This window comes from Chiloscyllium punctatum, chromosome 10 (genome assembly GCF_047496795.1).
Source record: "Chiloscyllium punctatum isolate Juve2018m chromosome 10, sChiPun1.3, whole genome shotgun sequence".
Taxonomy (NCBI): domain Eukaryota; kingdom Metazoa; phylum Chordata; class Chondrichthyes; order Orectolobiformes; family Hemiscylliidae; genus Chiloscyllium; species Chiloscyllium punctatum.
The window spans coordinates 87,269,504-87,290,941 of NC_092748.1; the positions used below are offsets into that span (position 1 = coordinate 87,269,504).

The 21,438-nt window shown below is 40.8% G+C and overlaps 1 protein-coding gene across 1 annotated transcript in view; it reads right to left on the reverse strand.

Annotated features, from left to right (window-relative positions):
• Window positions 1–21,438, reverse strand: part of LOC140482363 (low-density lipoprotein receptor-related protein 1-like) — a 1,932,271-nt gene that overhangs the window by 328,249 nt on the left and 1,582,584 nt on the right. The window contains exons 46-49 of the mRNA XM_072579726.1: window positions 19,182–19,310; window positions 9,520–9,639; window positions 7,670–7,783; window positions 7,226–7,375 (exon numbers count right to left, since the gene is read on the reverse strand). Of these exons, the coding sequence (XP_072435827.1) occupies window positions 7,226–7,375; window positions 7,670–7,783; window positions 9,520–9,639; window positions 19,182–19,310 (513 nt within the window). The remainder of the gene's footprint in view (window positions 1–7,225; window positions 7,376–7,669; window positions 7,784–9,519; window positions 9,640–19,181; window positions 19,311–21,438) is intronic.

Here is a 21,438-nt window from a genome sequence, read left to right on the forward strand (position 1 = left end):
TATACCAAAGCTACCACCATGCTGCTTGTGTCTACATAATTAAAAAAAGAAACATTAGCTTTGCTAAAGAGTCTGTTCTGGGATCCATGTTCGAAATATGTCAATCATAATAAGTTTAGAATATGATATCACTCCTTCAGAAATTGCACAATCCCAATTCTCAAAGCACATCTGTTTAATGCTCACACATTTCTTAATAATGCAATTACAGGATTGTGTCGAAGGCTTTTCATACAACCTGCTGCTCATCATTAATGTGAAATGTGAATAACTGCATGCTGTCATTCTCTTTGATGGCAGACAATAGCAATAACGCTCAAGTTTTAACCAGTATAACACATTGTAATATGCCCAAAAAATTACAAGACAGAACACTTGACAGGTGAAAGTGGATTACATTTTTCAAAAGAAAATAACAAAATGTGATGTTGAAAATTAAAACAGTTTACTAGCAGTTTCATTTCAAACACTAATCTTTGGCACCATTCCAAAGCTTGAAATGTGTGCTTATAGCTAATTGAGACACTCGAGGGCATAAACTGAACCAGCAGATCAAGTATGGTGAATGTGATAATGCAATGACCTGCACCAAAATTGACTGGATCTTTCGGCTGCATTTTCTCATTTGCAGTTCAAGTGTGGTGATGAGTAAGTTTTATGTTGTCAACATTGCCATAACCTCGGGTGATGTTTTGTACACGATCTTCCATTTTTCAACTCATTAATTATACAGCTGGAACATTGGCTGTTTTCTCACTGAATATCTTGCTGGGTGAGATGGAAGTCCTTGCCCAGTGCCAGGAGCTTCTGGTTTACAGGCCTCTTGTGCCATATATAAAGGCAAGCTGCACACCACTTCAGATTCTGCAAGTCAACAATGTGTTGCTTATGTCTGAGTGTTAACACATGATTCTGAGAACTATTGAGTCATACAGTATGGAAACAGACCCTTCTTTCCAAATTATCTGTGCCAACCACCCTCAGTCTGACCTAGTCCTACTTGCCAGCATATCTTCCTCTTCATCCAGATGCCTTTTAAATGTTGTAATTCTACCCACCTCCACCACTTCCTCTGTCAGTTTGTTTCAAACATGCACCACCCCTCAGGTCCTTTTCAAATCCTTCCCATCTCACCTTTAATCTATGCACTCTAGTTCTACACTCTCCCACCCCAGGAAAAAGAAGACCTTGGCTATTCACCCTGTCCATGCCCCTCATGATTTTATAAAGCTCTGTAAGCCGCAACCTCCTAAGCTCCAGGCAAACAGCCCCAACTTATTCAGTCTCTCCCTTTAACGGAAACCCTCCAGACCTGCTGGCAACATCCTTGTAAACCTTTTCTGCACCCTCTCAGGTTTAACAACATGGACCCCATAGAAGGGCAACCCCATAGAATTGTATGCAGTATTCTAAAAGTGGCATCACCAATCTCCTGTACAGCCACAACATAATATCCCAACTCCTATACTCAATGTTCTGACTATTGAAGGCAAGTGGGCAAAACATCTTCTTCACCACCCTGTCTACCTGCGACTCTACTTTTGAGGAACTGTGCATGTGCACCCCTCAGACCCCTTGGCAACACTCTCAAAGGCCCTATCATTAACTATATAAATTCTGCTCAGGTTCGCCTTACCAAAATGCAACACCTCACATTTATCTAAATTAAACACTAACAGCCACTCCTTGGCCCATTGGCCCACCTGACCAAAGTCCTATTGTACTCTGAGATAATCTTCTTCACTGTCCATTGCACCATTGGTGTCATCCGCAAACCTACTAAATCATACCTCCGATACTAACATCCAAATCATTTATATAAATGATGAAAAGCAATGTATCTCGCACTGATCTTTGTGGCAGACCACTAGTCACAGACTTCCTGGAAAAGCAACGCTCTACCATCACCCTCTGTCTCTTACTTTCAAGCCAAGTTTGTATCCAATTGGTTAGCTCCACCAGATCCCATGTGATCAAACCTAGCTTCCCCTGGATCCCATGTGATCTAACCTTGCTAACCAGTCTATCATGTGCAATCATATCAAACACTTTGTTGAAGTCCATGTAAACAACGTCTACCACTCTGCCATCATTAATCTTCTATGTCACTTCTTCATAAAAAAAATTAATCACGTTAGTGAGGTACGCTTTCCCATGTACAGAGCCATGTTGACTAACCCAAATAAATCCTTGCCTTTCTAAACATATGTAAATCCCATCCCTCAGAAATCCCTCCAGTAATGTACCCACAACTGACATAAGACTCACCAGTCTATAGTTCCCCAGCTTCCCCTTATTGCCTTTATTAAATAATGTCACCACATTAGCTAACTTCCAGTCTTCCATCACCTGAATTGTGGCTATTGATGAAACAAATATTTCAGTAAGGAGCCCAGCAATGTTTTCCCTAGCTTCCCACAATGTTCTGGGAAAAACCTGATCAGGTCCTGAGGCTTATTCTACCTTTATATGTTTTAAGATCTCCAGCACCTGCTCTTCTGTAATGTGAAATCTTTTCAAGACATCACTATTTATCTCCCAAGTACTCTTAGCTTTGATGTCCTTCTCCACATAAATACTGATGCAAAATATTCATTTAGCTCCTCATCCATCTCCTGTGTCTCTGCACATAAAATCTAAGTGAGCTTCATGCTTCATGGACAAATATCTTGAGATTATCATGGATAAGGTGGTAGAAACAAGTTCAGTGCTTTTCCAGACTGACTGCAGAAAAGGCGAACTCCAAGACCCAGCCTGATGCTTCAAAGATGACAACACAGGTCATTCTGGTTTCCTCTGTGAAAAGTAGCACAGAAAGAGGGTAAATGATCTTCTGCACTCTGCAGGGTTACGTGGCAGTATCTACTATCATCTGCCTCATATTTTAGGGTCACAATCCACTCTAACTCTAGGGACAGGCAATAAATGCTGGCCAGCCAGCGACACTCACATCTCTCAAATAATTAAGAAAACTTCACATACAACTCACTCATACTGATGAACAACAATTCTCAGCGTTACCTTCATCATATCAACACAAGAGCTGACAATCTTAATCTTTTAGAACTACCAAGACTTCTTGCCCTCTGCCCTTCTGTCTCACTCACTGAGGACATCTGGCTACCTCTCCCACTCATGTATGATCACAAACTGCTCTTTCATTCACTTCCATCAGATTCAGTGCTTTCCTTTACTGGCAAAAACTGGCCCATAACCTAGGTCAGGATGATCAAGGAAGGTTGCGGGGTGAGGGGGGCTTCTCGGCATCAGGCATCTCATGAAGAAAGGATTGGCTGGGGAAAACAACAACTGCTCACGTATTGACAGTGAGACACAAAAGAACAACTTATTGGAAACAAAGCCACTGAATGCTCAGAGATGCACCAGCAAGGCTGTCACCTGCACCCTCCTCCACCTCAGAGATATTCATCTCAATGAATAATCTATCTAAGTTAGACTCAAGACAATATCTGATGAGTACATCACTGGCAGGTGTCCACAGCTGGTCAAAAAGGAATGCCTTGTGTTGGACAGCTAGTGACAAGGTACTTGCTCAACACCAGTCAGAGAATTTGTAAGTTTATCAGATGTACTCGTTAGACTGGAATGAGTCGTCTAACGTTGTCATTGCTGTGATGTCTCTGACATGTGAGTACTTGGCTGTCTCCATGCAAAGGGTGTTGATTCCTTGGACACCCAGAAATGTTCAATGTCTACCAGATATGCCATCAGACCTGCACTCTAATCCTTACACCATGGCTGCTGAGCGTCAGTGGCAAGGTGAGAGAGAAAAACAAGTACCTCAATCTCAAGGTGCCCCTTTCACTTATGGAGACAGGGTGGTATCAAAAGGCAACCGTAAGGAAGAGGTGCAGCTCACAAGCACCCAGATGTTCCTTCACTGAACAACCCAGCGGTTCCTGTCCTTCTATCTCTGTCCTGACTGTGATCCTAAAGCCTAGAACAGTACAGGCTGAGGAAGGTGAGGCTGCATGTGGGCAAGGGACTCTCAGCGGATCTAGAACCAAAGGGTGAGGGGGCAATTATCCAAGGTTTCCATGTCACAAGTCAAACAGAAAACTAGGCTTCTTCCACTCCAGTTCCAGAAGACAGGCTGCAGCTAGATATTGCGGGAGGATGAAGAAAACAAACTGAACACACCTGGATGGTATCAGTTCTAAATCGTTCAAAATACCCACTCACTTTTTGTAATGTATTTTCACTTGCACAATCACAATGTCGGCTGTAATATTATTTTCAATGCTGGTAAAGTCACACCCATGTAAGTGAATAGAGTAGATTTCAGGGAGGCAAGATATAGCAAGCACCCAGCATTTCATACAAATAACCAAATATTTGACTGTGATGTTGTCTGGTACTTGCTATGGACTGTTGATGCCAAATAGAAACTTTAGATAGTCCTAATAATTTCTTTGTTACAATAAGCTTATTGTTTAGCTTATATGAAAAGGAGCTGACTAGTGTGCACAATATAATGCTCATGATTGCTTGAGACCATAATGTAAAACGTGCATTCTGTAATTGTTGCTGACCTGCTAATGAAATGCAAACTGAAGTCAGATAGGTGGCATTAATGAACCAGTGAAGGCACGATTGCTGCAATTGCCTCTAGCAGGGCCTGAGAATCAAAGTTGTTAACTCTGTGCCCATAGGAAAGGTGGATAACTCACTCCACACACTTTGCGACCATCTTGTGAGCATGTTGTGCAGTTAACTTTTGATGTATTATGTCAAGTTTCCATCCTTGTGTTCATGTGACCCAGTTGCAAGCTTCACCTGTGACAGACTGACGATCCGCCATCTTTTACTTCACTTTTAATGTTGCTGGCTTTGTGGCCCCCATGTACCTTTGGATTCCACCATCTTGTTTGACCCATTTTACAGTACAATTAATTTGTCCACTTTATCCCCAGAACTCACAACCCTGGAAGTGGCCACGTTTTTGGTGGTCCTACACCCTCTCCATGGAGTGACCTGGGATCTGCTTGAACACCTCCTTTCAGAGTTCTCAGCCCCCTCCCGTTAACTCTAAGGTTCCATCTTCCTGTCTGTAATTGCTCCCTATCATCATGACCATTCCATTAGTGATCCAGTACAACGAGGTTCATCCACAGATTTGAGCCACCCACTTTCCCCAGCATGACATGGACTGTTGCCTGATAAGGCTGCTGACAGTCTGAGCCTCCACAATTGACCTCCACAAAGGATCCAGATTCCTTGACTTTAACAGAATCAAACATGAGACTGACTCTGATGACCCCCACACTGTAATTGGATAGGTCTCTTGAATGAGTGTGACCCACCTTCACCCCACTAAGGACTGGTCTCTTTTCATTTTCACACTTCAGTATTTACTTCCAAGGACTTGTCATGTAAACTGCTAACATGTATTGCAGTTCTGTTGTTAACATGCCATAGTTTGTCACATGTCCATCCTCTGTCTAATTGATATTTCAGTATTCAGAACTCCCCAACCTGCCTCTACCTCTACACTAAACTACAGATGCAGGATTCTAAGTAAGAATTGAAGTCACTGTGTGAAAAAGTAACGTCAACCACAGACGTTGGCTGCCTGTGACTCAGCACTGTTGTTACTATGCGCAAAGAAGTATGATAAGACCCATGCAATGCCCAGCTCCATGTCAGTGCAAAAAATCCTGCATATATCCACTTTTCTGAGTGCAAAGAAACCTGGCAAACACGTCCTCAGCTCCAAAGTAAATAGATGATGCCCTGAAGAAGTGTTTTGATAAGTCCCAGAGCAGGCGTGCAGATGTTGTGAAGCTGGTGCTTTGTTCATCCTGAGTTGAGTGAATGAATGGTCCACGAAGAGTATGCCAATTGACAAAGGAGACACCACCTTGTGCAGAGGAAGCAGTTCCATGTGAAGAGAAGTTAGAGGGCAGCACACATATTCTGCAAATTCCAATGGATGCTGACAATACAATTTGTCAGGTGCTGGTTCTGTTTTACCAGTCAACCTTTTGCTCCATTGAGTTTTTTGTTGGAAGATAGGAGAATTAGAAGTGCAGTACTAACAGGACACGCTGAGTTTTAATGAGATGGCAAAACTGGGCCATTATTCTTGATACCTAAAATTAGTTTTTTTTTAGTTTTGACCCATGTAGTTGTCATGCTCATGATTATTCTCATCAGACCAGGGAGGGGATAATTCCGTCTTTAGGTTAAATGGCCAATATCAAAATAAGTCGAATGCACCCTTATAAAATACATGAAATCAAATTGGAGCTTACATACAGTAAGTTACAACTACTTTTCAAGGTTCTCCAAAGGCCAAATCATTGGCTTTCTCAGTGTTGCTGGAAGCCTCCTGAGAAACAATAATCATAATTTTTTTCACTTACCCTAATCTGGAGCAAGGAAGGGGAACTCACACCTTCCTTCTACCTTCACAGCGATTGTTAACATCCTCATTAACATTAACCACCAATATTTATAGTGCACCTCCAATGTGCTAAAATACCCCAAGGTATTTGACAAAAGAGAAATCAGAAAATAATTGACTCTGGGCCAATGAAGGAAGGACTGGGATAAATGATGAGAAGGTTAGGCACAAGAATAGAATTGAAGCAGAGTCTTAAAAGAGGAATAAAAGATAGGAAACTTTAGTGAAGAGATCACAGAGCTAAATGCCTAGGCAACTGAAAACCCAACTTGCAATGATGGACATAGGAAGTCTGGATTGCAGAATACACATTTGCATTCCATCCATTTGACTGGTAAACTGGTTCTTATGAAAGGTCATCAACGTGAAACATTCTGATCATTTTTCTCTACATGTGTTGCCTTATCTGCTCAGAAATAGGAAGCTTTAATGAAATGCTCAGCATTTCTGGCACTTTAAGTTTTTGTTTATATGTTGTTGAAGTGGAGTTCCTGATTTTCAGTGACATTGAAGTGAACAAAAGTGAAAATCAGGCTGTTTATAAAATCTGTTCAACCAGTATAATGACCACGCTGTGTGTGAAATTTACCCCAGGTAAAACAGAAAACAATCAATATTTCCCATCAGTGGCGTGCAGCAGAATTATTTATCTGACAGTACATTGTAATAAAGCATGAAAAATGTTGCTGTAAGCTTTCCTCAGTGTTGTCTGTGCTCGGGGGTTTATGATGATAAACTTTCAAGTCCTAATACTTGTTTGTTATTTTTATCTTAAATCAAATTACAAAAGATATTTACCTTGGCAATTTAATTCATCCGTGTAGTCACCACAGTCATTGGAACCATCACAAATCCACGATGGGAGGATGCAAAGGGACGTGCTATTACATTTTATAAAGTTTACATCCTTGACTCCAACTCTATAGAAACCAGTGCAATCTGTGTTGCCTGAAGTAGAATTAATAGAAATCAGTGAGTCAATGTAAGCATTGTCTGCACTTGATTGATAAAATACGAATCATATTTCACTACTATTATCTACTTAATGTTATCAGAGGTTTTTTTTATATTCAATTAGTTCATGAAGAAATTCAAATGTGTGTTTTGCTAGCAGTAAAGGAAATTGTATTTTAGCAAGTGATTCCTTCCAGTTACATCTAATGGCCAATGAAGATGCACATGCTTTCTGTGAAATGCCTACAGCAGATCACACTGAATTGTTGCCAAAAGTTTACAACTTACCACAATCTGTTTCATCAGAAGCATCTATACAATCTATCACTTGGTTGCACTGTGCTGATTTGACAATGCAAGTCCCATCTCTGCAACGAAACTCAGCTGTGTTGCATGTAGAATCTGCAATACATAGACAGGACATGGGCAATGGCACAGTTATGCTCATAATTTAACTTCCAGTTATTCAAGTTACTTATTTTTTGAATAGTTTAAAACATCCAACATGCAGAAAATCCTGACAAATAATTTACTGCATTGCAAACTGGTTGGAATTAGTGTAAAATTTTTAATGCAACTTATAATGTGGAAAGCAAAAGGTCAGAAATCCAACTGAGTAATTTTTGGAAGGTAACGTGTTGGCAGCAAAATATATCTTTCTTATCTGAAAGTATTGTGCTTGGGGAAAGGCAAATGGATACGAATAAATCAGGAAGACGTCCATCAGAAAAACAATTACTAAAATCATAATATAAATATTTAATTTATGCTAATTGAATGCTGACCAAGTTATTTAAAAGACTAGGCGAAAGTGAGGAATGTAGATGCTGGAGAGTAGAGTCAGGATTAGAGTAGTGATGGAAATGCACAGAAGGTCAGGCAGCATCCAAGGAGCAGGAAAATTGACATTTTGGACAGGAGCCCTTCATCAGGAATGAGGCTGGAAGTCTAGGGGGTTGAGAGATGAATGGGATGGGGTGGGCATGGGGAGAAGGTAGCTGGGAGTGCAATAGGTGGGTGGAGGTAGGGGTAAAGGTGATAAGTCGGAGAGGAGGTTGGAGTGGATAGGTGAGAAGGAAGATTGACAGGTGGGACAGGTCATGAGGATGGTGCTGAGCTGGAAGTTTGGAACTGGGGTAAGGCGGTGGGAGGGGAAATGAGGAAACTGGAGAAGTCTACATTGATGCCCTGGGATCGAAGCGTTCCGAGGAGGAAGATGAGGCATTCTTCCTCCAGGTGTCCGGTGGTGAGGCAATGGTGGTAGAGGAGGCCCAGAACCTGCATGTTCTTGGCAGAGTGGAAGGGGGAGTTGACATGTTCGGCCATGGGGCAGTGGCATTGATTGGTGCGGGTGTCATGGAGAAGCGCTCTGCGAGAAGACATCCAGAAGACCACATTGGATGCAACAGATGCAATAAATGACATTTGTGGAAGGGCGGGTGAAACTTTGATGGATGTGGAAGGCTTTTTGGGGCCTTGGATGGAGGTGAGGGAGGAGGTGTGGGCGCAGATTTTGCAATTCCTGCAGTGGAAGGGGAAGGTGCCAGAAGGGGAGGATGGGTTGTTTGGGGGTGGGGTGGGGGAGGGGTGGGGGTGTAGCGTGGACCTGACCAGGTAGTTACAGAGAGAATAGTCCTTGCGGAAAGCGGATAGGGGTGGGGAGGGAAATATATCCCTCGTAGTGGGGTCCGTTTGTAGATGGCGAAAATGTCGGCAGATGATGCGGCTTATGCTGAGGTTGGTGGGGTAGAAGATGAGGACCGGGGGGGCTCTGTCCTTGTTGCGGTTGGGGGGGTGGGGTTTGAGAGCAGAGGAGCGGGACATGGATGAGATGCGTTGGAGGGCATCTTCAACCACGTGGGAGAGAAAATTACAATCTTTAAAGGTGGAGGCCGTCTGGTGTGTTTTGTGGTGGAACTGGTGCTCTTGGGAGCAGATACAACGGAAGCGGAGGAATTAGAAATACAGGATAACATTTTTGCAGAAGGTATGGTGGGAGGAGATGTAATCCAGGTAGCTGTGGGAGACAGTGGGTTTGTAAAAAATGTCAGTGTTGAGTAGCCACATGGCTGAAGACTAATCTTATTTAAAACACTGTCCAGTGCAAATAGGGCTGGCAATGCCAACCTAATACTTACTATTGCAAGATACTTCATCTGAGTTGTCTGCACAGTCATCCACTCCATCACACCACTTTGCATTGGACACACAACGGCCATTGTAGCAATGTTTAAATCCTTTTCGACAACTCCTGTTTGCTGATTCAAAGAAACGAAGGAAGCAAAAGTGAAACAGTAAGATGATAAATTCATCACACTGATGGAAAATGTGTCTAATTGGACAATGAATGTTTCAAGCATTTAGTGATCAATATTACAAAGTTAGATCATTGTTTAATTGGAATATTTGATTATTAACTTCAGCAATCCCACTTTGAATTCTTTCCCTCAAGAAAATGGCAACTGTATTTTTTTTCTGTGATCATTTCAAAATTCTCTCTCAAATTTCTTGTGCCACCAACTGACTTAGTGTTTGCATTATTAGGTGGCATTGGGGAGAGAATGTTTCCATTAAATCTGGATCGTTCTCCTTTTCTCTGTAAATCATAACTGTTTTGCCCTGTCATTTCTGGTGGGTGTCATTGCTCAAAACCTGACTTCATCAAATTACTCACTTTATAAACCTTCAAGTTATTTGCAAATTGATGACTGCTGTTAGGTCTCCCTGGTTAATCTCTCTTTAGCCACTAACAGTGAATTTCCTTTCATGAGCAGAAATCATGGGGTAAGTTGATAACCTGTCTTAGTTTCAATTTTTTTTCTCTCCACCTGAAGAATTGCATTCTTGTGTGTTAACACCGTTCCTCAAGTGGATCTGACATATCATAACTCCATTCAAGGACAGTCTTCAATTCTGTTCTAATCTAGGCAGCCATTTATGATTCATAAATAGGGGTTAATGTTCCTGCAATAGCACTGATAGTAACTAATATCCTTGTCATGTTTTGGCAGAGATTATGTCATTCAGTAGAGTTTGAGGATGTTCCTAGCAATTAAAACTCAGTTACTGTCTGAACTAACCTACTAAATTGCTTAACTGACAGCAATTTTACAACAGCCTGGTGTCATGTGGGTAATAGCTGTTACAAAATTGCAGTTGGGAAATCATAATATTGATTTCCAATTAATGGCTCTAACAAGGTGATAACATTTTAATTTTGGTGGCTAAAGGAATAAAAGACTTGATTCACAGAGTGTGTTAATGAACATCTCTGAGTCCTACAAGCCAATAAATTGCTTTCAAAATGTAATTACTGTTGTGATATCAGTAATTGAAAGAGCCAAGGTATACAAAGAGGATTTTCGGAAAAAAGTGAGATAAATGATCAGTTAATTTGCTTTACTCGTGGTTGAAAGAGAAATGTTAACCAGGATACCAGTAAAACCACCCACTTTCAGGTCTGTCTTCAGATTTCTTGGTTTGCTTTCAGCACACACTGCTTATTCTCTACAACCCTCAGATCGCGTTATCACTTATTAAGCTTCTGTTCTGTCCTGGCTGGCCATCTACAATCCCCTTGTTTACCAACTCCTGTCATATCTCTCTCTGGGCTCCATCTCCATCTATCCATTCACCAGTAATTTCTCTGCACCCCCCTCACTCATTGAAAACTATCTCCCTCTGACAGGATTCTCAGAGCCAATCCTAACTTTGTCATCGAGCCTGCTGACAAGGGTGGTACTGTTCTAGTCTGGCATGTTGACCTCCACATTGCAGAGGCTGAGCCCTCCTAACTCCCCGTGAACCATGACCCCACCATGAAGCATCATGCCATTGTGTCCATGATTATCATCAACCTCATCTCATTTGGGGATCTCTCCCCGAAATTCTCCAAGACATAGTCCCCCAACCCTGCTTCTCCTTCTCCACCCCAAAATCCACAAACTGGGCAGACCCATTGTTTCTGCCTGGCCCTGCCTCAGAGAACATATTTCTTTCTACTTTTACGCCTTTTTCTCCTCCCCTTGTTGAATCCGTCTCCACTTACATCTGTGATTCTTCTGACGCTTCACATCGGTTTCAGAATTTTCAGTGTGCGGGCTCCAGCCACCTCGTCTTTACCATTGATGTGCAATCCCTTCAAACATCCATCCCTCACCAGATGGTCTCAGTGCTCTCTGCTTTTTCCGGGAAACAAAGGACTGATTCATCGCTATCCACACCACATTTCTCTGCCTGGCTGAGCTCATCCTCACTCTGAACAGCCTCTCCTTTAATTCTCTCACTTTCTTAAGATCAAAGTGTAGCCATGCGTACCTGCATGGGCGGCAGTTATGATTGCTTCCTTATGGGGTACATGGAACATTCCTTGTCAAGTACATCAATGACATCATCGGTTGCTGCTTTCCTTTCTTGTTCTGAACTGGAAAAAAATTATCAATTTTGCTTCCAATTTCCACCCTGCTCTCACCTTCAACTGGTCCATCTCTGACTCCTCTGTTCCCTTTCTTGACATTTCTGTTTCCACTTCTGGTGATAAGCTAGCTACCAATATCCATTACAAACTCACCAATTCCTATAGTTACTTTGATTAAACATCCTCACAGCCTGCTTTCTGTAAGGACTGCATCCTATTCTCCCAATTTCTTCGCCTCTGTCGCATCAATTCTGATGATGGCATCTTCTGTTGGGAGCCTCAGAAATGTCCACACTTTTCCTCAACCAAAGATTCCCTACAACCATGGTCAATAGGACTCTTAGCTATGTCCAAAACATTTCCTGCACTTCTGCCCTCACCTCTTTCTTTCCCTCAAACAAAAAATGATAGGGACCCCTGGTCCTCACTTACCATCCCATCAGCTACACCATCCAAAGAATTGTAAGCCACCATTTCTGTCACCTCCAATGGGATGCCACAACCAGACACACAATCCCCTTCCCTCTCTTGTCAGCATTCCACAGGGGCTGTAACCTCTGGGACACCGTCGTCCACTCCTAATCCATTGCAAACACCTCCCCACACCTCAATGGCATTTTCCCATGCAATCACAGAAAGCATAATACCTGCCTGTTTACCTCCTTCCTCCTCACATCCAAGGCCCCAGATGTATCTTCCAGATGAAGCAGCAATTTACCTGAACTTCACTCAATATAGTCTGCTGTTGTTCGCTGTTCTACAATGTGGTCTCCTCTACATTGGGGAGATGAAACACAGGCTGGGTGACTAATTTGAATATCATCTATGTTCTGTCCACATAAAAGACCCAGAGGTTACATTTGCCTGCCTCTTCAATACAGCACCTTGTTCTGCAGCCAACATTTCTGTTGCAGACTTGCTGCAGTGCTCTAACAGACCTCAGCTCAAGCTTCAAGATCAGATCTCATTTTCTGCCTGAGGACCCTCGAGGACTCAATGTTGAGTTCAATAACCTAAGAGCCTAATTCCATCCTTACATATTTTATCACCACCCACACACCAGCCCTGTTCTGCCATGGGTTGCTTTTAGAACAGCTGACCCATTTTCACCCACTGTCAGGCCTATTATTACATCAGAATACTACCATCTGCAAATGTAGTTCCAAGGGAAAGACTTCCCTAAGTTGGAATGTATCATTATTCCTTTATTGACATGAGATTTAAATCCTGGAACTTCCTTTCTAGCCGTACTGCAGTTCACCACCATCTTCTCACGGACAATTAAAGATCAGCAAAAATTGCAAATAACGCTCACCACTCACATAAAAATTTTTTTAAAATGCATTAATACATTTTCCTACTTCTTTCAGAACAATGAGGTGTGCAATACAAGGCAGCAGAAGCTAACCTGATGGGTGCAGGTGTACTTTGATGTCCAGACCTCTATGGAAAAGAGGGAGCAGGACATTATTAGAATCTCCAAAGCCTCAGATAAGCACTATCCTGGGATAGTACGCCAAAGAAAGCTGGTGGACATGTAGAAGGCTAGGTTCATCAAGAAATGTACCAGATGGTGTGTTGTCTTTGTCAAGAAGTGCTGAGGAGACAAGTACCACAAGACTCAGGGTGTTGCTTAAACTTTGGAGCTTATCATGTCAGGCACGAGAATAATGTCCAACACCATTATTGTACTTGTCAACACAATGATGACCCAACATATGTCAAGCAAGCTCAGTTTCCACTTTATTATGATTTCAGCTGATGATAATAATGGGCAAATGAGATTTCAGAATGGACTCTGGCTTGATAGACCCTAAACTTAGCTTATTTTTAACTATGGAGCTCATTTTCTGAACATAGCCATCAGAAACTGTTTGGGTACTTCATGTTGTTTCTTTTTTAATGAACATATTATCAGTTACATTTAAACAATATTATTCGAGGCAACAAAGTTGGAAAGACTTCATTACAAACCCCAGAAAATGATTAAAACACAGATTATGCTTTTATCCAAGCAATGTGTTTACAAACACCCAATCCAACAAAGAGTTAGCGTTATTTCCACATGAGGCTCAGGCTGGCACGGCTACAATTGCTTTATTTCTGTTTCAGTTCTGTGCATTCACCAAACACTTTTACATTTCAGCTGATATCTCTCCCTGAGACACACTAAACAAACTGAAAGTGGAGTGGCATGGTGGCTCAATGTTTAGCATTGCTGCCTCAGAGTGCTATGAACCCGGGTCTGATTCCACCCATGGGTGACTAGGTGTAGAGTTTGCACATTCTTCCCATGTTTATGTAGGTTTCCTCTGGGTGTTCCAGTTTCCTCCCTCAGTCTGAAGATGTGCAGATTAGGTGGATTGCCCATTCTAAATTGCCCATAGTGTTCATGGATGTGTAGGTTAGATGGATTAGCCATGGGAAATAAAGGGTTACAAGGATAGGGTAGGAGGGTGGGTCTGAGTGGACTGTTCTTTGGAGGGTCAGTGTGGATTGGAAGGACTGAATGGCCTGTTTCCATACTGTAGGGATCCTATGAAGTAAGCTCATTATTACTTTAATATTAGAGCAAAAAAGTGTATCTAAACTCAATTTCCAGCAGTTTTACCAGGTTTCTTACTGGAGAGTTCAACATTTCAACCTCCACTGTCCAGCATATACAAACTGGCTAATACTCTTCTGGGTTGTTCTATGTTTGTTTGAACATGTAGATCTCTGTCATTAGACAACAGCTCAGATTTTTTTTCTATCTCTTATTTTTAATGCTGCGAACTACTAACCCCAATCTCTTCATTTCAATGCTTATAAAATCTCATTACAATGCAAGTAAACAAAGAGGCCTCCAGACTTCTCAGTGCGAAGCCCACAAGAACAATTTTTAAATAAACAATGTCTCCCTCTTCCAAACACACAGAAGGTCAATTAAACTTCAAGTTATACAATCCAACATAAACAGTTTCCATCATAAGTATGGGGCAGAAGTAGAAGTTCAGACTGAGGTTATGTAAGATTATCTTGCCATGATGCAAGCGCAAAATGTTGTCATGGCTGTGAACTGCAGAGGGCAGAAATTTTCTTTCAGGGCAGCCCAGCAGCCTGTTGTCCAAAAAATTACTAGGATTGCTGAAGCTGGAGCAGCACTAACTCCATAGAGTATAGACCAGTGTGTCTCTGTAAAAGACAGCATCTGTTCTTCCACTGCTGCTACTTCACCAATACCCTTGCTCTTGCTTTCCAACCAGCCTGGCCACGCTGCTGAGAAACATTCAATAGTGCAGACTAATAGTTAAAGCTCAGAGCTGTTTGACACTGTCCTCCAGGGCCAACTACAGACCCTCCACTGAAAGTCATCAGCCCATGAGGGCAACACTACAAAGAAGCAAAAGTAAAGACATAAGTATCACATGCAGGAATGCATGAATAATTAATTAATTTATGTATGCAACACAGAATTATTTGATTTATCATTTTTATTGGGATTTTTTGATTCTATGTATTTTTTTGCAATGCATACATTTACATGCTTTGATGATTGGCGACAGGGAAAAGGTAAAGTGTGAGATGGTTGGTGAATTTGAAATTGGTGCTGCAGCACTCAAATGATTTCTGCACACACAATCCAGGTCAGGGATGAGGAGATTTTACAATTTCGTTTTGGTGGCAATGTAACTTATTAGTGTCCTGTTGACCTTTGGGAATTGAATTCCAGCTTTCATAAGTCTTTACAACTCATGGATCTTTTTTCACAATCCTGTAAGATTAATTCATTTCCTGAACTTCTAAAAAAATGCATTTTAGTATGATCTTCTTTCGGGATTTTCTAACATCATTTTTGTTCAGCTGAATTGTTTTACATCAATAAATAATTCTAGCATGAAAAATGATGGCCACTGCTGTTTTCATATGGAGTCCATTATTCACCTGAACAATTAATATTGTCTGATATCAAATTTTTGTCATACTGTCATGTGGGTGTATAAAGTTAAAGTCTGCTATTGAGGTTGTTTTTTGTATTAAGTTGTAAAACATTTGGTTTCTCTTGGCTGTAAAATGCATCAGTGGACAGGCAGTTCACTTAATCTATGTGTAAATGAGATTGCCGCATGTTAATTCTTATCAGCAGCTACGCTGACAGGCAACAGTATGTCCGCATGCATTGCTTTAGACACAAAAGTGCCAAGGTGTCTGAAATTCCAGATCATTTACATTTGCTCATTCATTTGTATTGGATGAGATTTGCTCATAATATTACAATTAATCTTCAGGAAATGTTAAAACACTCATGTCTGATACTGAGGTTTACACTTTGATGCCATGTTTCTTTCATACTTTCATACTGAAATAACATTTTTAAAGCTGAAACTGGAATAGCCACATTTGTTTACCTTTTTGAATATTCATCAGCAAAGGATACATTGCCTTTTGTTATGTTGAGATGAGAAGGGGAATTGGCTAGCCAGTTTTTAACAATCACTCGTTCAGTCACAGCAATCTTTTTGTTTCTTTTTGGCATGCAGTTATCATACTTTAATTACAAAATGTTTAGTGGAAAATGATGGAGCCAATTACCAAGGCCTTTTTGAGCGAAAGAAAGAGGAATTTTTTCACCTTCAAATAATGTATAAGAAAATAATAAAAATGCCGCATCAAATACACATACACAAACACAGGTAATAAGTTTAAAAGGGATACTGTCTGCTACAGGCATAGAGAAAAAGAAAGGACATGCAGTTAAAAGTCCTTAGGATCTGTGGGTGTTAGACTTTAGGCCTGAGAAAACAGTTCTTTGATTGTTTACATGTATCCAGGGCAGCAAGAGACTCCACAGATAACTGAATCCTTGGGAATTAGTAGTATTACCAAGTTGCCTTTTCACCAGTCAATGTATTCCAAGATGCTTAATGAAACAGGCAGGGAGGGAAAGCTTTAGCTCCTGTTTATTTCCAAATTAATTTTCCTCATCTTTGCTGCTCAAAAACAGCTGTTAAAATATAGTTGAGTGCATATTCCACAGACTAACTCCATTGTCTTTCTAATATAGCGGAACATTTCATCTTCCAATAGGTGAAATTATCATACATGTAAATTAAAGAGGAAATGCGAACTTATTGAAGTTTATTCAGTTGCCTGGTTTCGATGTCTTCAGATAAAAATAGCCATTTCAGCACAGAGAAATGCATTTCCTCCAAATGAGTTTTACAATATATCCCTCAATCTATGGTCAGCTTCTATTACTATCATTGTTGATCTAGGTTAAAAATCACACAACACCAGGTTATAGTCCAACAGGTTTAATTGGAAGCACACTAGCTTTCGGAGCGATGCTCCTTCATCACCTGATAAAGGAGTGTCACTCCGAAAGCTAGTGTGCTTCCAATTAAACCTGTTGGACTATAACCTAGTGTTGTGTGATTTTTAACTTTGTACACCCCAGTCCAACACCGGCATCTCCAAATCATGATTGTTGATCTATGTTTCTTCCTTTATAAAAGTCATTTTCATCCAAGTATAACAATTAGATGACGGAAGTGAAAAATTGATAACCAATTCTTTCTACTATTGAAAGTAAATTCAATTTTTAAAAAAGAATAACACAACTAACATTGACATATTTCTCCAGTTTCTTTCCTACTTTTCTCTTCATTTGGCCCCCTCTTGTGATTTCATTTCCTCTAAATTGCTGATCACTCATTCACTGACAAAACAATGTCTCTTCTCCTCAGATAAGTTCTCTTCCCAGTTGTCATTACCCTTCATCCAAAACCTCAATGCTGGCCCCTTTGCCTTTGCTGAAAATGTGTTGCTGGAAAGGCGCAGCAGGTCAGGCAGCATCCAAGGAGCAGGAGAATCGACGTTCCGGGCATGAGCCCTTCTTCAGGAATCTGCAATCCTCACTTTCCCTTTGCCTTTGCTATACATCTCCACATCTCATATTTGCCTCGCTTCTTTCAAGTCCTTGAATGTGTTGTCATCTGTTAAATCTGCAAACTTGAAGCTTTAACCTTTCCAATGAGATTTCTGTCTCTGCTATAGGAATGAAACAGCACTATTCAAAGTCAACAATGACATCCTTGCGGCAGTGACTTTGTTGCATTATCCTTTTCTATTTTCACAATTCTATTTCTCAATTCTTACCCTTTTTTGTAGCCTTTGATGTAGTCAACATCTTCTTCTTCTCGAATAGTTGTCCTCCATAGTCTAGTGCAATATGATTGCCCTCTGGGTTAGCTGTATTAGCATCTATCAAGTGTTAATCCAGAGACAATGTGGGATGACAGCCCAATGCAGTAAGAAGGAACACTCATTAGTCAGAGGTGACATTTTAAGAGACTAGGTGGAAGCCCTGTCTTCCTTTTCAGATAAATGAGAAGCATTCTGTGGCACTATCATGAAAAAAAAGATGGGAGGTTCTTCACTGTATCCAACCCATTATTTATCTGTCAACCACACTGCTGAAACAAATGACATAATCATGAGCGCTTTTCCTTGTTAGGTACAAATTGGCTGCTGTGTCTCATATTACAACATTGAATATGCTTCAAAAATGACCTCATTGCTTGGAAAATGCTTTGGGATGTCCGGAGTTTGCAAAAGGTTTCATATAAAGACAAGTTGTAAATAAAAACGTCAATTATAGAAACCTCGGGCCTCCCATTTTGACAAAATGAATTGTTTGTTTTGGCAGAGTATTGTGTAAATGGCCTTCACATACAAAATGCATTTGAAAATTGATTAAACATACTTTTAGTTTCTTATTAATGTTACAATAATTTAAGATCACACGTCATACAACACCAGGTTATAGTCCATAAGGTTTATTTGAAACCACAAGCTTTCGGAGCGCTACGCCTTCGTCAGGTGCCGACAGCTCTGAAAGCTTGTGATTTCAAATAAACCAACGCACTATAACCTGGTATCATGTGACTTCTGATCTTATCCACTCCATGTCCAACACCAACACCTCCACATCATGGTAATAATTTAACAATTACATGTCATCTATAATGAATATGTAGCGTTTTTATTTATTTTGTTGTTGTAACCACATTCTTACACCTTCGATTTATACCCCGTGTTCCAATATTATGTGTGCTAGTCCAGTGACAATATAAAGGAATAAGTGTTATCAAAGCTGCTAGGTTAGATAAATGACATTAGAGACAGAGTTTGATAGCATTCAGGAAGTGGAACTAAGACAAATGAGAGATGATTTTATGATTTACACGTATGTCATAGACAACAAAAATGTTACTTCTGAAAATCTAGCCTCAAATTATTATTTGTCTTGATTACAGATAGAATTTTGAGAGTCATAATGCTGGGTGAAAAAGCTTACATCTACTTGCACACATTTCCTCCCAAATAGAAAAGATTACTTACCACAATATGATTGCTTTTCATCGGATTTATCTTTGCAGTGCACAATTCCATCGCATGCCAAATGGTATCCAATACAATCTTTGTTCCCACATTCAAATTCAGTGTGAATATTGCAAGATGAGTTTGCAGCTGAAACAAATGTCAACATTTATTTTTTCAGCAAATAATATTGGCACAAAATATTCCTTTGCTTGGAAGAAGACCAAAAGTAAATGGTTTCCAAATTTTGTAATATTTTACATACACGTTCTTTGCCAATAGCTAGCAGTAGTCCTGGATTGAATAAGGTAATTTCCATAATTTCCTTGTTTCCTTATCTAGATAACCTTGTTGAGTTTAGCAAACGCATCCACTAAAGTCCATTAAACTGAGACTTCATTTCAAACATGGATCATAAATTAGCTTCTACATGTGAGATTTGATCTACTTTCCTTTTTATTGTTAAGTTCTGGGCTTTCAAGAATGCTAACACGTGGAACGTACCACCCGAGAAACTATCACCGTGTGATAAAAGCTTTGAAATTTTTATATATTTTTATGTAGTCATTGATAATTTCAACAAAGTGTTCACCCATTTCTAACAAAACAATATTAAAATAGAGATAATGTGTGGACTCTTATGGGATCTGAGCAACATGCGTTATGGCAATAATGGCAGAATCAGTAGTCAAGAGCAGCAAAATCTATCTTGACAGTTACTTGCCTTTAAACAACCGCCAAATCTCAAACAGATCACTGTTTGCAGCAAGCTGCCCGGCTCTCTGGACAACTCCATACAACCCTGTCACAGTAGGCGCTGCAAGACATGTCAGAGTGTGGACATACATACCACCATTACGCGTGGGGACACCTCCCACCTTGTACATGATAGGTACTCATGTGACTCGCCAACATTGTCTATCTTATACATTGCAGGCAAGGATGCCCAGAGGCATGGTACATTGGGGAAAGCGAACAGAGGCTACAACAACGGATGAATGGGCACCGCACAACAATCAACAGACAGGAGGGTTCCCTCCCAGTTGGGGAATACTTCAGTGGTCCAGGACATTTAGCCTCGGACCTTCAGGTGACCATCCTCCAAGGTGGACTTCGGGACAGGCAGCAGCGAAAAGTGGCCGAGCAGAGGCTGATAGCTAAGTTCAGTACCCATAGGGAGGACCTCAACCGGGACCTTGGGTTCATGTCACATTACAGTTGATCACCATTGCACTATGCACACATACAGCTTTTCCTACACACACACACACACACACACACAGACGTGCACACAAACACCCACACACACCCTTACAGACACATACACTCCCACACTTATACATGCACCTCCTCACAGACTTAAGACACTCTGCACTCACTACACACACACTTTCTCACACTCACAACCCCCAACCAGACAGACATAGACACACAGACAGACAACGACCCACATGCACACATATATTTTGTGGGGTGAATTTGTACTTTCAGGGTTACATTGTACTTTGCCCAAAAACTGCATGAATTTATGTAAAACTCCGTTATCTCACTTTTTAGATTAGAATCAATCTAAACATCATGGCATAGACAGAGATCACAGGGGGCCAATACCTTCAACATATTGTCTAGCTATCACCATTGTTAACAGCTAACCCGAGAATGCAACTTTTTAAAAAAAAGATTTTGTGATTTACACATGAAAGAAGTGAAACTCTCACTGTATTCTAACAGATGAAAGGCTTAACGATCAATTTTTCAATGTATAATTTCAGTTACATCACACTTTAAATTTTTGCTATAAATTATGTGTGTTAGGATTGAGCCCTCCACTACCACCTGAGGAAGGAGCGTCGCTCCAAAAGCTAGTGTGCTTCCAATTAAACCTGTTGGACTATAACCTGGTGTTGTGTGATTTTTAACTTTGTACACCCCAGTCCAACACCGGCATCTCCAAATCATATCTTGACAGTGGTAATAACCCATGTCACTTTTAATGATTTTCACTAATGGTGTGGCAAGATTCTTGCTAGGCTGAGGTGAGTTGCTAATTGACAGTCATTATTGCTTGTTAAATGACTCGTTAATAGCCCAAGTCACTTCATTAATATTGAGTCTTCCTTCTTAACAAGCTTACCAATGGCAACATTGGGAAAAAACCCTGATTAGGAAACCAAAGGACGTCCCCTGTGGATTCAGTTCACTGCTTGCTCTGAGCAACCTCCATATTGTAGATCAGGCACCAGCATCTCAGGATCGACTCAAGGGCACTGGCCACATG